The 20048-nt window shown below is 40.7% G+C and overlaps 1 protein-coding gene and 1 long non-coding RNA gene across 11 annotated transcripts in view; one reads left to right on the forward strand and one right to left on the reverse strand.

Moving 5' to 3' along the window:
• The window catches only part of LOC135451437 (uncharacterized), a 65985-nt gene extending 49511 nt beyond the window's left edge, over positions 1–16474 (forward strand). The window contains exons 2-4 of one of the 3 annotated variants that reach the window (XR_010441324.1): positions 10717–10845; positions 11570–11833; positions 14886–16473. This is a non-coding gene — a long non-coding RNA (uncharacterized LOC135451437). Of the gene's footprint in view, positions 1–10716; positions 10846–11569; positions 11834–14885 lie in introns of all 3 variants that reach the window. The other 2 variants (XR_010441325.1, XR_010441326.1) reach the window with 2 other exon arrangements.
• The window catches only part of SPHKAP (SPHK1 interactor, AKAP domain containing), a 63461-nt gene extending 45991 nt beyond the window's left edge, over positions 1–17470 (reverse strand). For 3 of the 8 annotated variants that reach the window (XM_064720603.1, XM_064720604.1, XM_064720602.1), the window contains exon 1: positions 17229–17470. In XM_064720603.1, coding sequence (XP_064576673.1) covers positions 17229–17455 — 227 coding nt within the window. In that variant the 5' untranslated portion in view covers positions 17456–17470. Of the gene's footprint in view, positions 1–5553; positions 5680–16451; positions 16624–16806; positions 16856–16911; positions 17044–17228 lie in introns of those variants that run through there. The other 5 variants (XM_064720606.1, XM_064720607.1, XM_064720605.1 and 2 more) reach the window with 5 other exon arrangements.
• Positions 17471–20048: the final 2578 nt, after the last annotated feature.

Raw genomic sequence — 20048 nt, forward strand, 5'->3', positions numbered from 1 at the left:
ACAGCAGAGGCAGTATTCTGTAATCCAGATGGAACAGCTCAGTACACTGTAGGTTTGGGGCTAAGCTAAGTCATGCACATATTCTGTTTTGTGATTCAGTGGTACACAACAAACATGTTTACTTAGGAACTGTGCAGATGTGAAGTACAAAACCATAAAACCAAGTTCCCCCAGCCAAATTATTTGCATACACAGCAAGAACCAACCCTCATACTTTTCTTCTGGAATAGTTCAGGCCAGTCTTCAAAGATCTTCCATCAATTAATAATCACATTGTTCCAAGATTAATGAAGCTTCTCCCTCTGGTCATGACATAATCACAGTTAAAGGCCATATGTGCTAAAAGACTACTTATGCAGGAACACACTAAGAGAAAACTATCCTACATGATCATGTTTTGCTTCTCAGATTGAGTCTTTGGAGTGCTTAGGACTAGCCATGAATATATGCATTCCCACTGGTAAGAAACTGTGTCAGTGAGAATTCTGCTGACGTGTGTGGTACTATTCCACAATAATTTAAAAAAGTATCTAGATGCACTGGAATTAGAAGAGTGAATTAAAAAAATATAAAACTAATTTAGGAATTTTTAATTTCTAGCTGGGGGGAAGTTTCATGAGATACATGGGAGGACTGAATATAGATGCACAAGAGAGACCAGAGGATTAATTGACTTGGAAAGTATGTTACCACTCAATACTCTGGAAGATACCAGCATCATTTGTATTTAGAAAGAAGACTTTTGCCTGTTTACAAAACTCTGCTTCATTGTTCAGATGATATAGATACACAGTAATATTTCTGGGCAGTAATTTCTCTGGCATTTGACACAGCAAAATAGCATTTTATAGCTCTTATACTGAGTTCTTTAACAAAATGAGGGAAATTAAACACATGAAATCAATTCTGGCTTTCTATCTCCATCTAAAGTAGCAATCTCATATTCAGAGGGTCAAATCTTATAGAAGTTAAGTATCCTCCTTGATAAGTCCACATTAAGATGCAGCCTTTGGATGAGGTAAAACTCACCACTCCTAGCAGAAGCTGCGCACTGCCTCTTTTTATAAGATGCATCACCTCTGCAATTTGACAGAAAATTACACATCAAGGCTGACCTCCAGGCTGAACTACAAGGCCTGTTGTACTCTTTCCTCCTGCTCTTCACCGAGAGGAAGGCTGAGGGCCCTGCCACAGGGAACTGATGGGCTCCTAATGACTATTTGCTCTCAGTTCCACTGTGTGCAGGGAATTGAACTTCAGTGCCTGAAGTGTTGTTGAGTCTAACAGCAGCAAAGATAACAATTTGACAACTACCTAAAGGCCTTCTTTAGAACTTAATTAAACAGTACAAATAGAATATCACATTAAAGCATAGCTGAAAAATGTAGTTGAAGAGTTACGTTCTGGAGTAAAAACAAATCTGCGCTATCTCTAGACAGTATTTCAGCAAGGGGTAGCACATGACATGGGCCATACAAAGTAAAGCTCTCCTCCAAGTCATGCGGAAAGTGAAATGATCTGTAAAAGCTTCTTAATCCTTTAAAATCTGTGTTCTTTTCAAAATAAGCCCACTTTTCATTTGTAAATGTAGAAAACCCTGTTAAAAGCACATGATAATTGGAATAAATGTAAAATGCCATTAAATATTTTAAATGAGACTAGGCACTCACTCATACTATAGTTCAGACAGGAAACTCAACTGCCTTCGGTATTCCCAAAATTTGGTAAACCTAAATCCTCTTGTCACCTATCCCAGTCCTCAAGAGTTGTATTCCACATCCAGCTGATAACTCAGAGCACAGGAAAAATCAGCAACTGTGTTTCACAGGACAAGGGACACTGCATTTACAAGTATCTCAAACACTTTCAGAAGCACTTTCAGAGCTTCTTTTTTAGGTTCACGTCTCTTGTTCTGTAACTGCTGAGCAGAACCGCTGTTCTCAGGCTGCACTGCAGCTCAGATCCTGAATTGTGCCAGGGACAGGAGCTCTGGGCTCCCACCACTTGCAGACAGCTTAAACCAGTCAGGGTTCAGTCGCTGAAATGGAGAAAATTTTAACAAAGAAGTATCAAAATAGGAGAGCTACATTCAGTTTTAGACTCCACCGCCTTTTCCTTACTGAGTTTATGGCTACATGATTTCTAGAAGAAGCACAGGGAAACCCCCCTGGCCACTCTTGCTGGTCACTCGGGTCCATGACTAGGTGTGACACAAAGGAGATGTGCAGCAATGCATGCCAGCTGAGGGCAAAATGAGCACCCAGCTGTGCTGCTGCAGGCTGGGAATTCAGCACCACAAAAGTGAGTCTTCTGTAACTCAGCAAGTGCAGTGAATGAGGTTCTGCACAGATACTTTCAGGGGCAAAGGTCTTTCTTCCAACACTGAACATGGATTTGGCTTTTCAACATCTCTTTTTCAATTATCTCAACTCTCAGTTAGGGCAAAGTTTCCTTTTCTCTTTATCCCATGGGTACCCTTCCTAAGCTTTCATTTTCAACAGGTGTTTTCTCAAGAGATCCTCCTCAGGCCATACAGCTCTGCCACCCTCGCTCTGTAGCAAAGGCAGTAATATAAACCCATTTTTCACTAACTCTCCAGGGAAAAGATATTCTGGCTTTTAGAAGCTTCTGCTCTCATTAGTTCCTCAACAGCAGGAAGCAGAATGAAACTCTTGCAGAGATGCAGCCAGCTCATCATCAAGTGATAGCTCTGCATTCACATACTATACTCGTTACTTCACATTAAGAGCTTACACCAAGTGCTGGACTTTCAAGACATCTGGCACAGATTGGAGCCTTTTCACTAGAAGATAAAGAAAGCTGCTAGAGTTTTTAGGTCTCAGTTCTCAAGTTTTCTTGGCTCCCTTGTTTAGTATGTGATGGAGAAGGCTGATCTGTGTTAGATGTGCTCATCTGACTTGCAGGTGCCACAAAAAGCCACAGGCATAGCAATCAATCTCTGTTAAGGAATGGCTCATTTTGAGAGTTTTCTTTTGGTGTGAAAGATCCTAACCTTTAATTCAGCTTTTGAAACTGAAGTTGGGAACCTGGATATAAGACTTGGTGTTAAGTGCATAATTTTCACTTTGATATTTACATTAATAGAGAAGTCTCCACACTTATTAACCACCAGGTGCTGTCTTACTGATTCATGAATTGTAACTGATAACTTTTTTCTTACAAGCTGTATGCACTCACAAAGGATACAAACAAATTTCCTGGAAATTAGAGGTCTGTGGTAAACGGCTGTGAGGTTTATATCACTGACTGTAATAATAACACATGGTGTATTACTGTCCAAAATGCAAACGAATTGCTTCATCTTTCCTATGTTAAATAATTCAAAAATACTGACCTCGATGACTCAAGACTTAATCAAAAAACCCACAGCTGCTCCTAAAAATAATTATCTCCTTTGCAGATGTGGCAGATGGTGCTACATCAACTAAGATGAGGTAATTTAAAGAATTCCCCAGGTTATCACTAAAGAAAATTGATCTATGAAACAGTATCAGAAACTTCAATTTCCTACCATCTTGAACAAGCATAAACAGCTTCCCAAAACTTGCTGTTCAATAATCATTCCTAAGGAGCAATCTCAATAAATAGTAAGTGACCATTACATATATATTTTTTGAATCAATCATATTACAGCCTGCTGCTTTTTCACTTTTCATTATGACCCCTAATCTTGGCATTTTGAACATAGAAAACATACTGAACCATGAAAAAAATAATCTTGAAGGAAGCAAACTGGATGAACACAGGGAGGTTTCTCAGTGCAATTAATACCAAGCTATAGTGAGCTCCATTTCTGTTGTTCTGCTAATGTCTGTAGTGAACAGCATGAACAACAAAAAAGGGATGCATCTCATTTTGAAACAGGAATATGAGAGAAGTGAAAGCAGAGCAAAATACCTTAGCATCTTCTTACTTCTACCCTCCCAAATAAACCTCAAAGCTCCTAAGCAACTGAGGAAGGCAGCCAGCTTAATCCAGACCCTAAGCAAGAAGCAGTTTTGAAAGGCATGCAGTGTTCAAACAGCATCTCTTAACTTCAAAGCCTTTTGAAGTGGACAGACTGGTCATACTTTTTCCTCATTCTACCTTTCACATTTTACAGTTTTAAATTTTACCTTTGCAAGTAAACAGGTCAGCAAAGTCACTAGGAGCAAAATCTTTAGATATAACAGTGTCAAAGTTACTCTTCTAATCCATATAAATGGTTTTTATTCAGTCTGGACAATGTGTATACTTCAATCAGAGCACAGATGGTTAGTCAAACAGATGCTCTATAAATATCTCTAACAAATGTCTTTCTGATTTTATTATGGATTTGGAACTCAAGAACAGAATATAATCACTGGCAATATCAGGATTGCATCTTGTAAGGTATTAATAGACTTTTTTTCAGTCTCCCATGGCTGCTATTGGCTTCATGGGAAACAAAAATACTGAATCTTTCCCTTCACTGTCTGTACACTCTGACAGGTATAGGATTGGGTTTTACAGATGAGCACACCAAAAAGACTAGAAGTTTAAATGCTTTATATTCTGATTTCTCATTTCATAGTGTCTACTGGGTACTCTTGATTTACATTTCATTTTTATCAGTGGTACAGCTGCCAAAAGACCAAGTCTTAGCTACGTGCTGATGAAAAACAGATGCAGAGAAAAGATAATCCATGCTGGGGTACACTTCACAATGCCCAAAGAGCCCTGAATGACCTCCAAAATAAACCAGTAAATAAATCTGTAAGTCTCTGTAAGCAGTAGCAATCATCAGCCTTCTTTCAAATCATGTTTTTAAAATATTATCAAAGAACAGACAATGGTTTTACTGAAGAACAAATGTAAACAAAACTAACTACATTTTTTATGATCTACTTAGAAATATTCTTTCCTTCTTGAGTTTACTGATTGAATTACTAAGGCTAAAATAACTTTATGTACAAGTCTGGCAAACTCCTCCACATTCAATAGCTATGGCAGGATATATTCAGTTCAGAGAGCTGACAATCAAATCAAAGAGTTGGCACTCAGGAGCTGAACAACAGATGATTGGGCTGGTGGCTTTTGATGGTCAGTAATTTACTGACAGAGAGTCAGCCCAATATAAAACTGGCTTTTCACACAGCTGACAGGCATCCTGCCTCTTCCCCACCTACCCCTGGATTTGAGATGCTGTAAGCCAATTCCAGACAGAACTTTGTTATGCTGGTAGAATGCCTACTTAATAAGGAAAACTTCCAGAAAGAAGTTCTGGAAGTTCTCCTTACTATTTCCTTATTTCCAGCCTTGGACCTTAGTCAGAGGAAACTACAGCAAAGTGCAGAAGGAACTGTGAGATCTCTTCGTGTGGGAAATGCCCACAACAATTCACAGGTAACAGGAACAGCTGCTGGGTTCCTGAGGTGCAGGGTGTTTTAGAAGGTACAAAAAGATGACCTGGATCAACAGCTAGGGACCAGCAAGGTCTGCTGAAGAAGAAGGACTGACTTGCAGAAGATTAAGGACAGACCCTTAAATGCAGGGAAGGCTAAAGGACTTTACCTTATGGAGATGGACTGAAAGACAACTCAGACTGCTTTTCTTGCTTTTCTGCCCCAAAAGCAAGGAGTGTGTACTCAGGTCTGGAGTGCCAGCCAGTGGGAAACTAAGGCTCTGCTGAGGGTTTGACTGCAGGAAAGATAAGAAATCTTGTTAAAGGAAGGATTCTTTGAGCAATTAGTCTGTACACACATAACTTAAGTGAGCAGTGCTGACTGGGAAGATGATTTTAGAGAGATACAGGCACAGGTATCACAGAAACATCAGAACAAGGCAGTTTCATTTCCTCTACAGCAAAGCAATAGAATTGCTACTATTTCAGCCTACTAAAACCAGCAAAAACCAATATAAAATCTGAAAAATTCTTAAAAAGATGTCCCACAAAAAATCCCTTATTCACCTACCATATGTAGGTGTACTGTACAACACTACTGGTCCTTGTGTTGTGGAAAGGAGAACAAAAGAGGAAATAACTGTTTTTCCATTCTAGCAAAAAAATGTTCATGACTGTGTATTTATTAAGAAATTTATATTATTTCTGCATTTTTGATGGCAATGGCTATTCTTAATATAGGATGTGTTGTTAGTGTAGCACAATGTAATAGTTCAAATGTATGATGTTACCTGATCCTCCTTTAAAAAGACTGGAAAAAACATTGTGACACAGCTGGAAACTGGTGAAATTTCATCCAATTTAAATACATAACAAATGTGCAAGCAGCTCCCACAGATTTCAACTAGAAATAGAAATTCACAGCACTTTTCAGGATGAAATCAAAGACATTGAAAATTAGGCTGTCATGCCATAAACCACTGGGTAATTTTTCACAGCCTGTTTTATATGTTTCTTGTATCTAACAAACGACTTGCGTTCCCTGGCTGCTCCTCTCATCCTTTCGCTGTTCACAAACTGTCAGCTGGGAGTCTCAGGACAAGCAGTGCAACACCACACAGGAACACACCAGTGTTTTTATAAGGATGTAAATCTCACCTTAACTCATTCATTAAGTATTTTTGGCATCCTATTTATATTATATAGCCAAACATCACAGACAGGCTTCCAACCAGCTTTTGTCATCAACAAATGTGATTCTCATTTGGAGTATCAGAGCAACAACAGTAAGATACTGACAAAAACAAGCCTCAAAGCACAGCACATGCAAACAAGTATTTCACTGTCTGACAATTTTTTTAAGGCCATCCTCTAAAGATCTCAAATTTAATTTATAAAAGTTTTTCAGTGATTATATTCAAGACAGATACGGAATATTTCTGAAGGCAAGAGTAATGTGACGAAGATGTTCATAACTTAGAAGTAAATGGATATGTCACGATTTTATTTGAATAGAAAGTGTGTAGCTAATCAAACCTTGCTAGCTGTTCGTGTGTTTTCCTTTTTAGATTGATTACAAATCAAATAGACTGTACAAGCATAATTGCAATGTGGCAGGTAGTCAGGATTATGTGCGTGATCAGAAGGTGAACATCACTTTCATCTTTTGAATGGCATTTTCCTAATATTCAGCAGACACTCTGAAATTCTTTGTACCACCTCTCCACAGAAATAATAAATCTGGCTTTGGAATTATGAGATTAAGGAAGGGGTCCTGTCTGTACCTAAATACAGATATTTAAGATAGGAGCTTGGGAATTTCCCACTGTTGCAGCATCACTTTCAGCTACTTTTAAAAACATAAAAAGCAAAACTCGTAGTGAAAATGGACTGCTGATACTGGAAAACCAGATTTTTCATAACAGAATTTGAATTATGGAACAGCCTGGGGCCTTGGAAACAAAAAAGTAAGCATATGACAAGCCAAGTGGTTATAGTATCATGATGTACAGTGTTCTTTATTACAAAGCATGAAAACTGACTTCAGTGTAGTGAAGATGCACCTGTCCATATCACAGAAGTTAATATCTCTGAATACTATAGGAAATTATAACAAAATATTTATTACAAATGCCTGCAGACTCCTCAGCCACCAGTAAGCCACAGAACAGGTCAGTAAAGCATGACAACTTCTTTCTTTTCCTTTTTTCCCTGTTTTTGGGGGGGGAGGTGGGAGAGAGAAGCATTTCTATGATCTAAGTCAATCAGAGCAGAGGGAGAAAAATATGATGAGGTGATCAGGAATTCCTATTATCAGGAATCTGTCAGGCATGCACTAGGTGAACCAGTGTCACACACAGGGACAGCGACACTGCAGAGTGATCCTTCCCACCAGCAAATAAATATCCACCCTGTGCGGATGCTCTCAGGTGGGAAGGAGGGAGTGCTTCAGGCGAAACAGGCAGATGAGCCTCACTCTCAACACAGTGGCGGCTTGCAGGTATTTTGGGAGCCACCAAAGACATTCTGATCTCCTGTTTGGCAGAACAGACTTTAGCAGGTGTTTTGAACCCAAATCCTTGAATGCATCCCTTCAACTCAACAAGAGAACCAAGATTTTGCTGCTGTGAGCAAGGCCAGGAGATTTGATTGATATTCTTCTAAGGAGAGTCTGCTCTTCTTCCCCTCTTCTCAGTAATTACACTGCCCAATTGTAACATCATTTCTACTGTAAAATGAAGGCAATTTGTAGCCTATTGTAATTAGTTCTTTTGGTCAATCATGATACCAACATATCTACGCATCAAAAATAAAACTGGTCAAAATGACACTTTAGAGTTGGGATATTGGTCCCTATTAAACTCTATTTGATTATGGGAAATATTTTACCTTAACAGTATCTACAGTACTTTCAAAAGTACCTATCCAGCAAATGTATTATTTCTAGCGAATGCATATATTTCTTCAACTTCATTATTTTTCCCAGCCCTTTCAATTTGCAAAAAAGCCAAGTTGGTTTAGATTCCTGCTAAACCTTCCAAAACATTGTCTAGGATGGTAATAGAGTTCAGAAAGCAATATGTTTTTACCTTGACTAATGATATTAGAAAAGTAAAACAATGGTCTAAAAATAAGTGTTTTCATCTGAAATATTCACAGAAATTTCCCATTCTCTTTAAGCCAGTATTGTTTCTATGACCACCTGCAGTTACACTTGTAAACTAGTTTAAATGTCAGGGTACATTCTGCTTATTTTAATGCCAAAGAATACATTTTGTTGTGGCTTATTCACAACAGATCTTATTTTAACATATTTTACATGCCTGAAATATTCTTGAACAATTCTGATTTGCTACTAATATCCCAAAGAAACAAAAATCTTACCAATTTTGATGCTGTGTGAATATGTCAATGAGTACAGTCTGTGATTAGAGAGAAAAAAAATCTCAAAACTCATTAGCTTAAAAGTATGTTTTTTTAAAAAAGAATGAAAACATTGCAAGATATGTGAACTAAATGAAGCTGCTTCTAATCAACTTGGCTTTTAATATGATAAAACATGTTTTTGTGCCATTCTGTCAAGATACTGCAAACATTATATTTGGTTTAACTTGCTTCAATTTGTGATTTTTTTTTTTCTGTGGACTGTAATGTGATAAACAGGATTGAGTGGTAGGTGAAGGCAACATTCACAACTTTTCCCTCACTTATACCAGCTTAAAAAAGCATGAGATTTCAGTCCAAGAAACTTGAGCTTTTTTTGGCAATATGAGTGCTTATTTCTACTCTCGAAAATCTACAGCCTTTCATACTCTATAATGAACATGGGACATTATCTCTGGGAGTCTAACAGTGAATCAGGTCAATGTGTTACTAATTTAATTAATTCCTTGGTAGCATGATATAGATAAACTGCCACTGCTTTGCAATGAACTTCAGATTAATTATGAAATGTTGTGATACCTGGGTTTGACATGGTTAACTAGCTCCCACTGGGATGCACAAGGTCCAGCAGGACCATCTGCCCCACGGCCTGAGCTCAGGTTAAGCTCTCAGACAACTTTATCACTGTCTGCAGCGTGATTCTGTGAGTACTTGCCAAATGAGTATTCCTACACTTATAACTAATGAAAAAAAATATAAACCAGCTCTTCCTATTAACTTCATTAAGATCAGAGGTTGCCACTTGTTCCATGCCTTTGGGTGTGTTTAAATTTTACTCTGATCAACATTAAGCTCTTTCAATTCAGAGGAACAAAAAAAGAAGTAGGTACTTAAATCCAGGTTTAACCATATTCTTTCCTATTGTTTCATTAGTGGGGGTCACTGCAACAACTGCAGCTACAGAAAGACACAGGTAACACAGAGATCTGGTTCTGTGTATGCAAAAGCAATTAATGCAAAGTAAATCCAGTCCTACAGCCTCTTTGTTTGTTTCATTATTGGACTTGGACTAGTATTTGTATTTATATTACTTGTTTATGGTCTGTTGCTATTTTTTCAGTAGTCAATTATTTTTCTTATATGTGATGTCTTAAAAGCCTTGCCTTCTGAATCAGAAAATCACCTGTTGCACACAACAAATACGTACTTAACTATGAAATAATTTTTCTAGTATGAAATAAAAATCTGCAACTGTTGCTAGTACCAAAAGCCACCTCTCTCTTATAGTCATATACACTGTTCCATAATGCACAGATTCCCAAAATCTCGGAAGTATGGGTATATTTGTAAAAACTTTGTGTTTGGTAGCTCTACTAACCTTAAATTACATCATGTAAACACCGATACAGGTCATATATGCTACCTTTGGGAAAGCGGATAAAGTGACCATTGGATTTCACTGAGTTTATGGCATGTATTAAGTTTAGGATTGAAGGTCTTAGCAGATACAATGTGATCTATAACTAAGCTCCCTAAGACCTGGGCTATTACTTCTGTATTTTAAATGTTCAAGAAGCATTTTGATTTATTCCAGTTGAGGGGAAGGCCTTATTCCAGAGTTTATGTGAGGATAACAGGTTTTCATTTCAACACCACAGCACGCAAATCTTTTCCTTTTAAAAATAAATGACCTGTTCATTTTTATTAGATGTCTACAATGGTAATACACATTTTTCACTGAGAAGGAGGACATTGCCCTGACAACATAGAAGAGGAACAATCTATAAGTATGTTGTTGAAACATTGCCCTGCTGATTTGATTTCTTCTCTTTTCAAATTGAAATAGCACAGATGGTTATAAATGCATCTTAGGGGAAACGGATTGGGACCTGATTTAAACACAGTTCTGGAAACTAAGAGTTGTTTCTTTCTCCCTTTAATATTCTGAGGAGCCACGGCATGTAATGAACAGCTCCACAGCTGATGGAATGCCTGTACATGAAATTTTGATAACTATGCAATCTCACAGAGACTACATGAGGACCACAGATATTTTTCACTGCTAAAAGAAAATACAAGTAAGTCCTACAAAATTCTGTGCATTTTTCTGTTTAGAAAGTTTTAACTACACCACAACAATGTACTTGTTCAATGAATTTCAATTTCCTAGCAATTCATATAATAGATCAAAACTTTTCCAGAAAATAAAAAAACTCCCATAATACTTGGAAGATAGTTATTGCAAGTGCACGGAGCCAGCTCAGGACAGTGCATAAAGGCCAAGTTTCAGTCTTAAAAGTCACTGCCTAGGATTATACAGGACTTGCTGACCAGTTCTGAATTTCACTAGCAGTGAATTATGTACTCCAGGATCAAGTTCTGTGATAGCAGTTTTAGAAAATAACTTTTTCTTTCAGTGAAAAATTAAATTTAATTAAGACTTACAAATGACACTTTCTTACACAGCAGTCAAGAATAATTAGATGTAAAAGAAATTGTGATGTCACAACCAGAGGAAACCTAACTTTGATAAGTACTCATTGTGTGTCGTGGCCACTTGCAGTAGCCAGATATTTAATAATAACCAGGCAAGTCTTGCAGTGAAGAAAATTACTGAGGGAAACTCCAGAGATTAATGACAACAATCCACAGGTTGACAAGACTGAAAAAAGAAGTTTTAAAATTCATTCTGGGTAGCAAATTAATCCCAGATATTGTAGTATTAATCTGCACATGCTAACTTTGCAGTTCGGGTTAAAAGACAACCAGAAATACGCAGTATATTTTCTTTCTCTCCTTCAGTGAAGCAGGAGGAAGGGAAGCTGTACTGCACGTGCTCTCTGAAGCACTATTGAATCCACTGAGAAGCAAAGAGGTGGTTAAAAAATTGGGAAACAAGCCCCACCAATTTCTGACACGGAGATCCTGAGAGATGCGAAGTTTTACAAAGTGCCTCATCCCTGTGAGTGCCAGGCAGGCTTCCCCTTTCTGCTTCTCCCCAGAGAGCACAGGCAAGAGCCTGCTCAACACACCAGGAGAAGAGGAGCTGCTGCTGCATTTTATCCAGTGAGTTGGTAATTAAAACTATTGTTTTGATGCAGAAGTTTAATTAGTTTTCCTTCTTCTGAGTTACTGCTCAAAACTACGTGGCTATTAGTGCGTGCAGGAAGGAGGAGAAGGGTTGGTGTGCATAGGCAGGGTGTGAACAGTGACTGACACTACTGCAACCACTGCAGCCACAAAGGGGAGAAGGGATGCACGGGATTAGAGCTGGAGCTGAAAGAGGAGATTAATGGATATTTTCAGGAAAATAGTGAGAAATTCATGTGGGAGGCTAGGGTAGGCAGGATTAGAGAATTCAAACCAGATGGGATTGATTAAATAAGGAAGAAATGGAGATGCCAAGCCTGGACATAAGCTGTAGTGTACAAGTGGGTTAGTGAAACGAAGCATGGAAATTCCATAGTTAACTCCTTTACTACTTCTACGAGTCTCCCTCCTGCCTTCACCCACAGTCCTATCCCTCAAGGGATCAGATCCTCGTGCACAGACTTACGACCTTTGACAGTTTAGGTTCCTCTTGGTTTTAGCTGATTTTTTTTTCTCCTCTGACCTCACTGAAGGAAACCATCTCTGAGAATTTTGTCCATGTTTAACAACACAGGTTAGCCAGGTTAGTGAACTGCTTCAAGAAATTGCCCATGAAAACAGGGCACAGCACTTCATTTCAAGAATTCCCACCACTGAGACTGAAACTAACATTGGAAGAAGTTAGTGAATATTGAAACTTAACAGATAACTTTTCAGGCTGCTACACTCATAATATCTGGTACATTCGTCAGCTAATTTGCAAATAAAAAGCATACCCAGCAAGTATTAAACTGATTCCTCTGGTTGGGCTGCAGTACTGGTTCTGCATGAGTGCAGAAAAATAAATTTCATACTCATATGTGACGCCAGCTGCTGCTCTAATGCACGTAGTTTTCTGATAATGGGAGTTCTGACATTACTCACTTGTTCAGGGGACTTATTTGCTCTCTCTAATTTAAATAAGATTTGTAATACATTCGATTTTCCTTTACTCACAGAGGTGGAAAAATATGGAGAACAGGCCTGTAAGTTGTGCTCTACGTGGTCAGTCCCACCAAACACTGCCCATTGCTCCTCTTCACTTGTACTATTTCACTCATCACTGGTAATTTTTCAGAATAAATGTTTAGTATTTATTTCTGTTTATGTGTTGCTTTTCTTTTTATTTTATTTTTGTTGGCATTCTCTTTTCTTTAATGGTTTATTCCAATGAATTGTTATCTGTAGCTTATTCCCATGGCTGTTGTGGAGTCTTTGCCTGCAATCTTGTCTCCTTAAAGGATCAAAGTTTTATTTCACTCATTCCTAAAAGCATCTTAGTTCAAAGCCACAAATCTGTTTTCTCTGTTATACAAGATGCAGGCTGCCTTGCTGGAGCACAAGAGCAGCTGTCAGCTCGGTCTGTGACAGTGTTACAGTGAAAATTCCAGAGGCACTCACTGAGTGCCACATGCCTGCTGCCTGTAAGGAAGCTCTGACACAGCCACAGCTTCTGGATCTCTTCTCAGCTTCAAATATCTTACCTTGCCTCCTTACATCTGTTATCAGCCCTAGCATGTTCATCAAATGTAAACAGTGCTTGGTTTCCCCGAGGATCCTGTAAAACCAGAAAGGCCTTTCCCAGCCATTCTTTGGGCACTCTGTGCCACACCAGGTATTCCTGAGATGTAGCAAAGATCATTTTGTGTTGGTGATTCAACGCTTTTTTTATTACATGCAGAGCAAGTTCTCAGAAATAGAGGGAACTTGTCTATTCTCGGACTTGTCTTTTCACTTTTTAAAATGTAAAACCTGCTACTTCTCATCTCTGTTGAATGTACAGGCATTTTAATTTTTCCAAAATACTATTCAGTCTAATGTTGCTTCTAAGCTCCACTGCTGTTTCCAATTCTGAATTGAAGAACACTTTTAATTCCTCCCTTTCTTTCCAGTATTTACACAAAAGGTGTGTTGAAAGCAGGTTCCAGTCCAAAAGACGTGTTAAAAGACTTTTATTTGGCAGCCAATATTTCTTTCAGATACAGAAAACTGCATATGTTTATAGGTTTGGTTTCATAAGCTTGAGCAGAAAAACTGCAATTTTACAGAAGGGGGTGGTTGTATGTCCTTAAGCAGCAGCATCCCAGATAGTCACTAACACAGGGGCCAGAAACAAGGAAATTCCTGCCTCATATGTAAAAAGTTCATCCATTTTTCTTCTTGTCTCTCACCTGATGAGGCAAAGTGCAAGCTGGCATATTTTTTTAATGTGGGGGTGTTTTTCCTCCTCCATAAAAAAACCCCAACAAACCAAAACCAGCCACCACAAACAAACAAAAAAACCCAGAAATAAATCCTTATAGATCATATTTCCAGCTCCCCAACTGCAACATGCATCAAAAATGCTGCTTGAAGGGAGAGTGGCAGCTACCAGCTCTGTGCATTTCTCTGCAGCTGCTCATCTGACCCCCAGGCTAAGTGTTCACTGCAAGAAGCTGCTGCTGGAAATGCTCAATTATCAGAAGCCTGAAGGCCACTTGCCTGCACTGCTCTGCAGTGACTGCTGGCATCCCAGCCCAGGGTTTATGGATTTGCCTCCAGCTGTGGAAGCCAAAGGAAGGGAAGGCACTGAGAGGAACTGATGTGCAGCTGAGTTTTTGAGCTCTGGGAGTGATGGTGGTGTGTGACTGTCAGCAAGTGGGCAGAGCTGTGGCCTCCACTGAGGAAGGGATGTGTAGGTGACTGAGATAAGGTGTAAACAGGCACAGAAACAGGTTAATAATGCCTGAAGTGATCCTGTAAGGAAAATGAAAAATACCCTTGATTTCTAACAGTTTGACAGTGAAAATTTTCTTTGGTGAGGTCAGTAAAGCTAACTCCCAAATGCTGACATTCAAAGTTTGCATTTCTCAACAGCTGTTGTGACTGCATCTCAACTAAAAGTTGTCTAAATATTGTATGGTGGGCATAATGAGCTGCAGGTGTATGATGACAAGTTATCTGTCCCATGCCTGACCAGATGTGCTTTTTTTTTTCTTTTCCAATTCAGGGTTTCCTGATGAAGACAGGCACGATCTGAATAAACTACTTGCTGTTTTGGTCACCCTTCCTGGAGTCCTGGGATCCTTATTCCCAGACAGAAGGCCTACAATTAAAGCTTCAGCAAGGAAAGGGTTACCTTGATTAACAAATAACAAGCACCTGTCAAAAGAGCCTCAGGAGATAAAAGAGAGAACGATAGCTCTTGGTGTAGGGAGTCTGACCTGCTTAAGCTCTGGGAAGAGAATAATTCTTCAGGAAGATGAAAGAGGTACCTTGCTCACATGAATAAGATTAGCCTTGGCCTTGCTACAGAAATAGGCAATTCTATCTGGGTTAATAGGCCTATTGCAGAGGTGAAGAGATGACCAGATAGCAGAGCTCTGGAATGGACTAGGACTGGCATCCTCAGTTTCTAAACACAGTGATGAAAAGCTTAGCAACGATTGTGGAGTTGGAAAATAACTGTAGGCTTGTGAGGAGGTAAATTTGTAACAATGAGAACAAGACCATAGGCAAGAAAAGCAGCAGCTTGTCCAATTCTTGATGCCTTCAAGACTGTCTTGCTGGAATATCTGTTTATCTTGGGGTCAAGACTGCATTCTACCCTATTTTTGTAGAGTGTGAAATACAAGAAGTCATGTCAGATAACCTAAAAGCCTCTCTTGCCTTAAAGTCTGCATCCTTCTCTCTTTCAGACAGTGACTTCCCATAAAATACTAAAGTTACTATAATCTCTTTGCTATTCATAGTGTAAAAATGCATTAAAATTACATGCCGTGATCAATAACAAAAATTAAAAAGCTAAGTAATCTTCTCTTCACCCTGAAATGTCAAGGGAAAAATTGGCAAGGACTATTTCTAGACAAGGCAATTCAGATGGAAGTGCAAAAGCATTATTAAGGTTTGGTCAGTAAATGTTATTGATATGAAACACTATTCAATCAGTCTCTCTAAGGGATTGCTTTAAAGCTTTTTGTTTCTTTCAAGTAAATAGAAGCAATTTCTCCTCAAAGTAATTATCGCCCACTCAGGTGTCGTTGTCCCTCCCTCCCCCAAGTAGTTCCTCTTGTGTGTTTAGGTAGTTACACATCGTTTCAGCATCTTCCTTTTTAGGTTGTGCATTCTCCAAACTTTATTTCTATCGGTTTTTTACGACTCCTTTAGACATTGCACTGGGAACAACCAAACCAAAACGAATTGTAATAATTGACAACATATGCTTTTTATCTATGATAGTTTTAAATGGTACAATTTCTATAATACTTCTGTCTGCCTGCTACTATCAAAATGCAATTTACTTGTGATTGTTGAAAATTATGCTTAACCACATCTTGCATCTCCGGTAGGCTCCTGCTATCCGTACATCCATTTCCGTCTCGCAGGAAGTTTTGCGCTAATCGGTTCTTCATGACCGCTATAAATGCGCGTTTGGTGGAGCCAGGGTAACACAACTACAGTGATTTTTAGCTTTTTCTTTCATCGTGAAGCAATCTGATTAACTAGGTAGCTGACACGCGTCGAAGTGGTTTAAGCACAACATCCTAAAGGTATCATTAAGCACTAATTAACTTACCGACTCTCTCGAGATGCTACGGCATGAGAACCAGCTGTTAGAGCGAATTTAGACGACAATGGCTATTTTTTCTTTCTATTGTAAGAAAAGCCCTCTAGCTGCTGCTTTAGCCGCAGGGGCAAAGCCGCGGCGGTGACCGAGCACCTCCCGGCAGGTGCGGCGCGTCGCCCGCCCCTCCGCGGCCGCACGCCAATTCCCGGAGCCCCTCCGCGCCCGGCAGCGGCTCCGCGGCGGGCACCGCGGAACCAAGCGCTGCTCCTCGGGCCGGGGAGCCCGTCCGTCCCGCGGGTTCCTGTGCCGCGGAGAGCGCGGCGGGGGTGCCCGGCAGCGTGCGGTGCCCGGCGCCGATACTCACCCGGCGGCACCGGCGGCTCCGCGGCCGCCCTCGCGCGGCGCGGCCCCGAGCGGCGCGGCCGGGAGCGCGCAGGCGGCGGCGCGCGGGGAGGGGCGCGGGCCCTACCTGGGGGCGGCGGGCGGGGGGCGCCCGGCCATGGCGGCGGCGAAGGCGGCGGGACCGGACGCTCCGCTCCGGCCGTGTCGGGGCAGCGACGGCGCGTCCCCGGCGCTGCGGCGCCTCCCGGCCCTGCCCTCCGCCTCTCTCCTCCCCCGCCCGCCCCGCCGCCTCCCCCGGCCCTCCCTCGCGGCCGGGCCCCGCGGGGCCCTGCGCTCCCGGGGGTGCGGGCTGCGGCGGGGCCGAGCGCGGCACCTCAGAGACCGCAGGGAGCCCCGGGAGGCACCGTCCCTGTTAGGGCAGCGCCGTGCCCGCTCTCCTCGCACCTGCGGACCGCTGCCTGGCAGCCGGAGCCCGGCCGGGACATGCGGGAGGCGCAGCCGGTCGGAGCTGTTCGCTGGAGCGGTGGCGGCTGCGGGAGTTCAGGACGGCCGCAGAAGTTGCTGGCGTTGTGCTCCGGCCGCAGTGTGGGAACGGGGATGTGACAGCGAGGTGCGCGTTGGCTCCAGAGAGAAACGGGCGATCCTTGCCGAGTCCTCGTTACGAATGTCATGATGTTCCTGGAGCCCCAGCCCCGTAAACCATGTGATTTAAATGACGGGGATTGCTTTCTGGCTGCCTCAGATGTGACACACAAGCATTTAGAGAAGGAGCCTAGAGTTAACTAGAACTTACGTCTTGTTTTGAGCTCATTCAGACTATTTTATTTGGTTACTTTTAGCAAACTTTTCCTGGTTTGTTTGCTTTTTCTTTTCAGGAAAATACCGAGTGCCTTGAGGCTTCGCTCTATCATGTTTGCATAACCATATCAGAGCATCTGTGCAAGGCAAATGATTAGAACTGGTCTCTAATCATGAAAGGAGAGTTTGAAAACACTTGACTCGCAAGAGATGGATGGACAGTGCAAATATTGTTTTGAACCCTGGGTTTAGCAGGAGTCCTTTTGCCTCAGGTGTGAAATTTGGAGGGCTGGAGACAATTGGTATTGCCTTGTAGTTCCTGGCAAGATTCCATTTCTAATGAGATTTGTTTTCAATAAGTTTAGTCTTAAGGTCAGAGCCCAAGATATGCCTTTCCAGTTAGTTGATGAGTGTTATCCTTCTGTTAGTTACATAGCAAACACTCAGCAGGAATCCAGCTGTAAAACCATGGCAAGAGCTTACACAAATCAACAAATGCTGCTGGAAGCTTGACTCCTGTATGGTGAGCACTGCTCTTTAGTCACTGCTCTATTCAGAGATTTGTTGAGTGAATTCAAAGACAAAGAGGAAAGGCAGGGGGCAAGGGCAGTAAATCCATGTTTGGACAACCTTTTTTTTCTGCCATAAAGATTCAGGGTTTCTCTTCTTTCAATACATCATTCTTTTGCCTTTTCTACACCTTGCTATTCCCTTTAGTTGGCAGATCATTATGAAACTGTGACGTTTAGTGAGTTTTGGAAGGGCCTGGGGCATGTGGACAGAATTATTTTGTATATTAAATCAGGTTTTGTTCTCTGTTCCAATTTACAGTGCAGAAATTTCTTAACCAACTTTGGCTAGAAGCGCAGTGTCCTTTAACTACTGAAGAAACACTTTTTGTTGTTAAGAAAGGCTACCTGAAACCTGAAGGGTTGGTTATTGGTGACTTCCACATGACCAAGAGGAAGTTTCATCTTAATTTTTAAATATCTCAAGATTTTGTGATAAGGATATGGATTACACCTTCTGTCAGCATGTGAAGTGACATTAGAGACAGAAAGCTGTGTCATGGTCACTGAAGTTAAAGGTCAGTCAAAGCAAGGAGAAGGGTTGGGTTTTAAATGTAAAGTGGAGAAACTGAGGAAATAGAGACACAGCAGCCTAGCAGGGGGGTTGGACTAGGTATGGTGTCCCAAGGTCTCTTCCCTGATTTCTGTGATGCTACCTAGGTGTCTCTTAGGCTGCATTTAGGCTACTGATTAAAGCTGGTCAAAGCTTATTTGCTTTACAGATGTGGTTTTCACATTTGTATGCCTGGGTTTGCTGAATAGCTTCTTCAATATTGTTAAAATCTTTTGCCTCTGTTGTGAAGGGGAAGGACAGGTACACCTTCAGTTAGGAACTGAGAAAGGAAATTACCATTTTCTCTCAATGATGTTGTCACTCCAGAAGTTCAGAACAGGTTTTCTACTCTCTAATTTCAGATTTTTTGCTCTTGTGATTTGACAAACAGGAAAAGCTCTGAGACAGAAAAACATAGGAGAGGTTTTTCTCTCATTAGGGGTGGGACTATATGTTGTTCAGTCTCACCTTTGTTTGATTTTTGTTCCCTGATATGATAAGGCTCTGGGAAACCCTGGTTTTTCTACCATAAACACTGCTATTCATCAGTCCCTCACTGCAGCAGATAGCACTGACATTACCAGCATACTGGTTTTGTTTGATTTTTATCATATCCTTGTACATGATGTGAAGCCCAGTGATTCTCCCTATGTAATTTGATTTCTTCTCTTTTTTTTTCTTTCCATTAGTAAATCTTTATTTTCTGTTTCTGTCATCTTGCAAAAATCCCACAAACCTGTTGCACAACATGTCCTCTTCTATTGCTTCTTCTCGCTGTGTCAGAGCCCTTCTTTGAGCCAGCAATTACAGCTTGACTTCTCTGCAATCTACCAGAACTATCCTTTTCCCAGGTACCCAGCACCCCTTTTCACTGAAAACCCATAGTTTTTATTTCTCAGGGGTTTAGCCAAGTACTACTTTGTGCCTTTGTTCTTATTCCTTGACAATGTTGGCACAGAGCCTAAAAAGAACTATTCTTTTTCTGGAATCCAACTTGACAGAAGAGAACTGATTACTGTCACACATTGACTTGTTTCAAAGCTGTCACCAGGAGTGTATTTTTCTCTCAGCTTTTAGATATGAATTGGCACCAGGAAGAGAATACTGTGGCATTTTAGTTAGCTGTCTTTTATGTGTCAGCCTAGGACTCTGTTCCCATACTGGATGACAGAAGGTTATGGCCAGAGAATACAATATTCTTATGTTTTAAGGGTACAGACTATTCCAGTTGTTAAGATTTTGCTGATTTCAGCTTTTATAAAAAATGACTGCTTAAAAATAATTAGTCAGCCCTTCTGTTGGGAAAAGAAGCAGAAGAAACTGCTGCATAGCTGTTAGTTTGAA

The sequence above is a fragment of the Zonotrichia leucophrys genome, chromosome 9, assembly GCF_028769735.1.
Source record: "Zonotrichia leucophrys gambelii isolate GWCS_2022_RI chromosome 9, RI_Zleu_2.0, whole genome shotgun sequence".
In the NCBI taxonomy this organism is placed as follows: Eukaryota; Metazoa; Chordata; class Aves; order Passeriformes; family Passerellidae; genus Zonotrichia; species Zonotrichia leucophrys.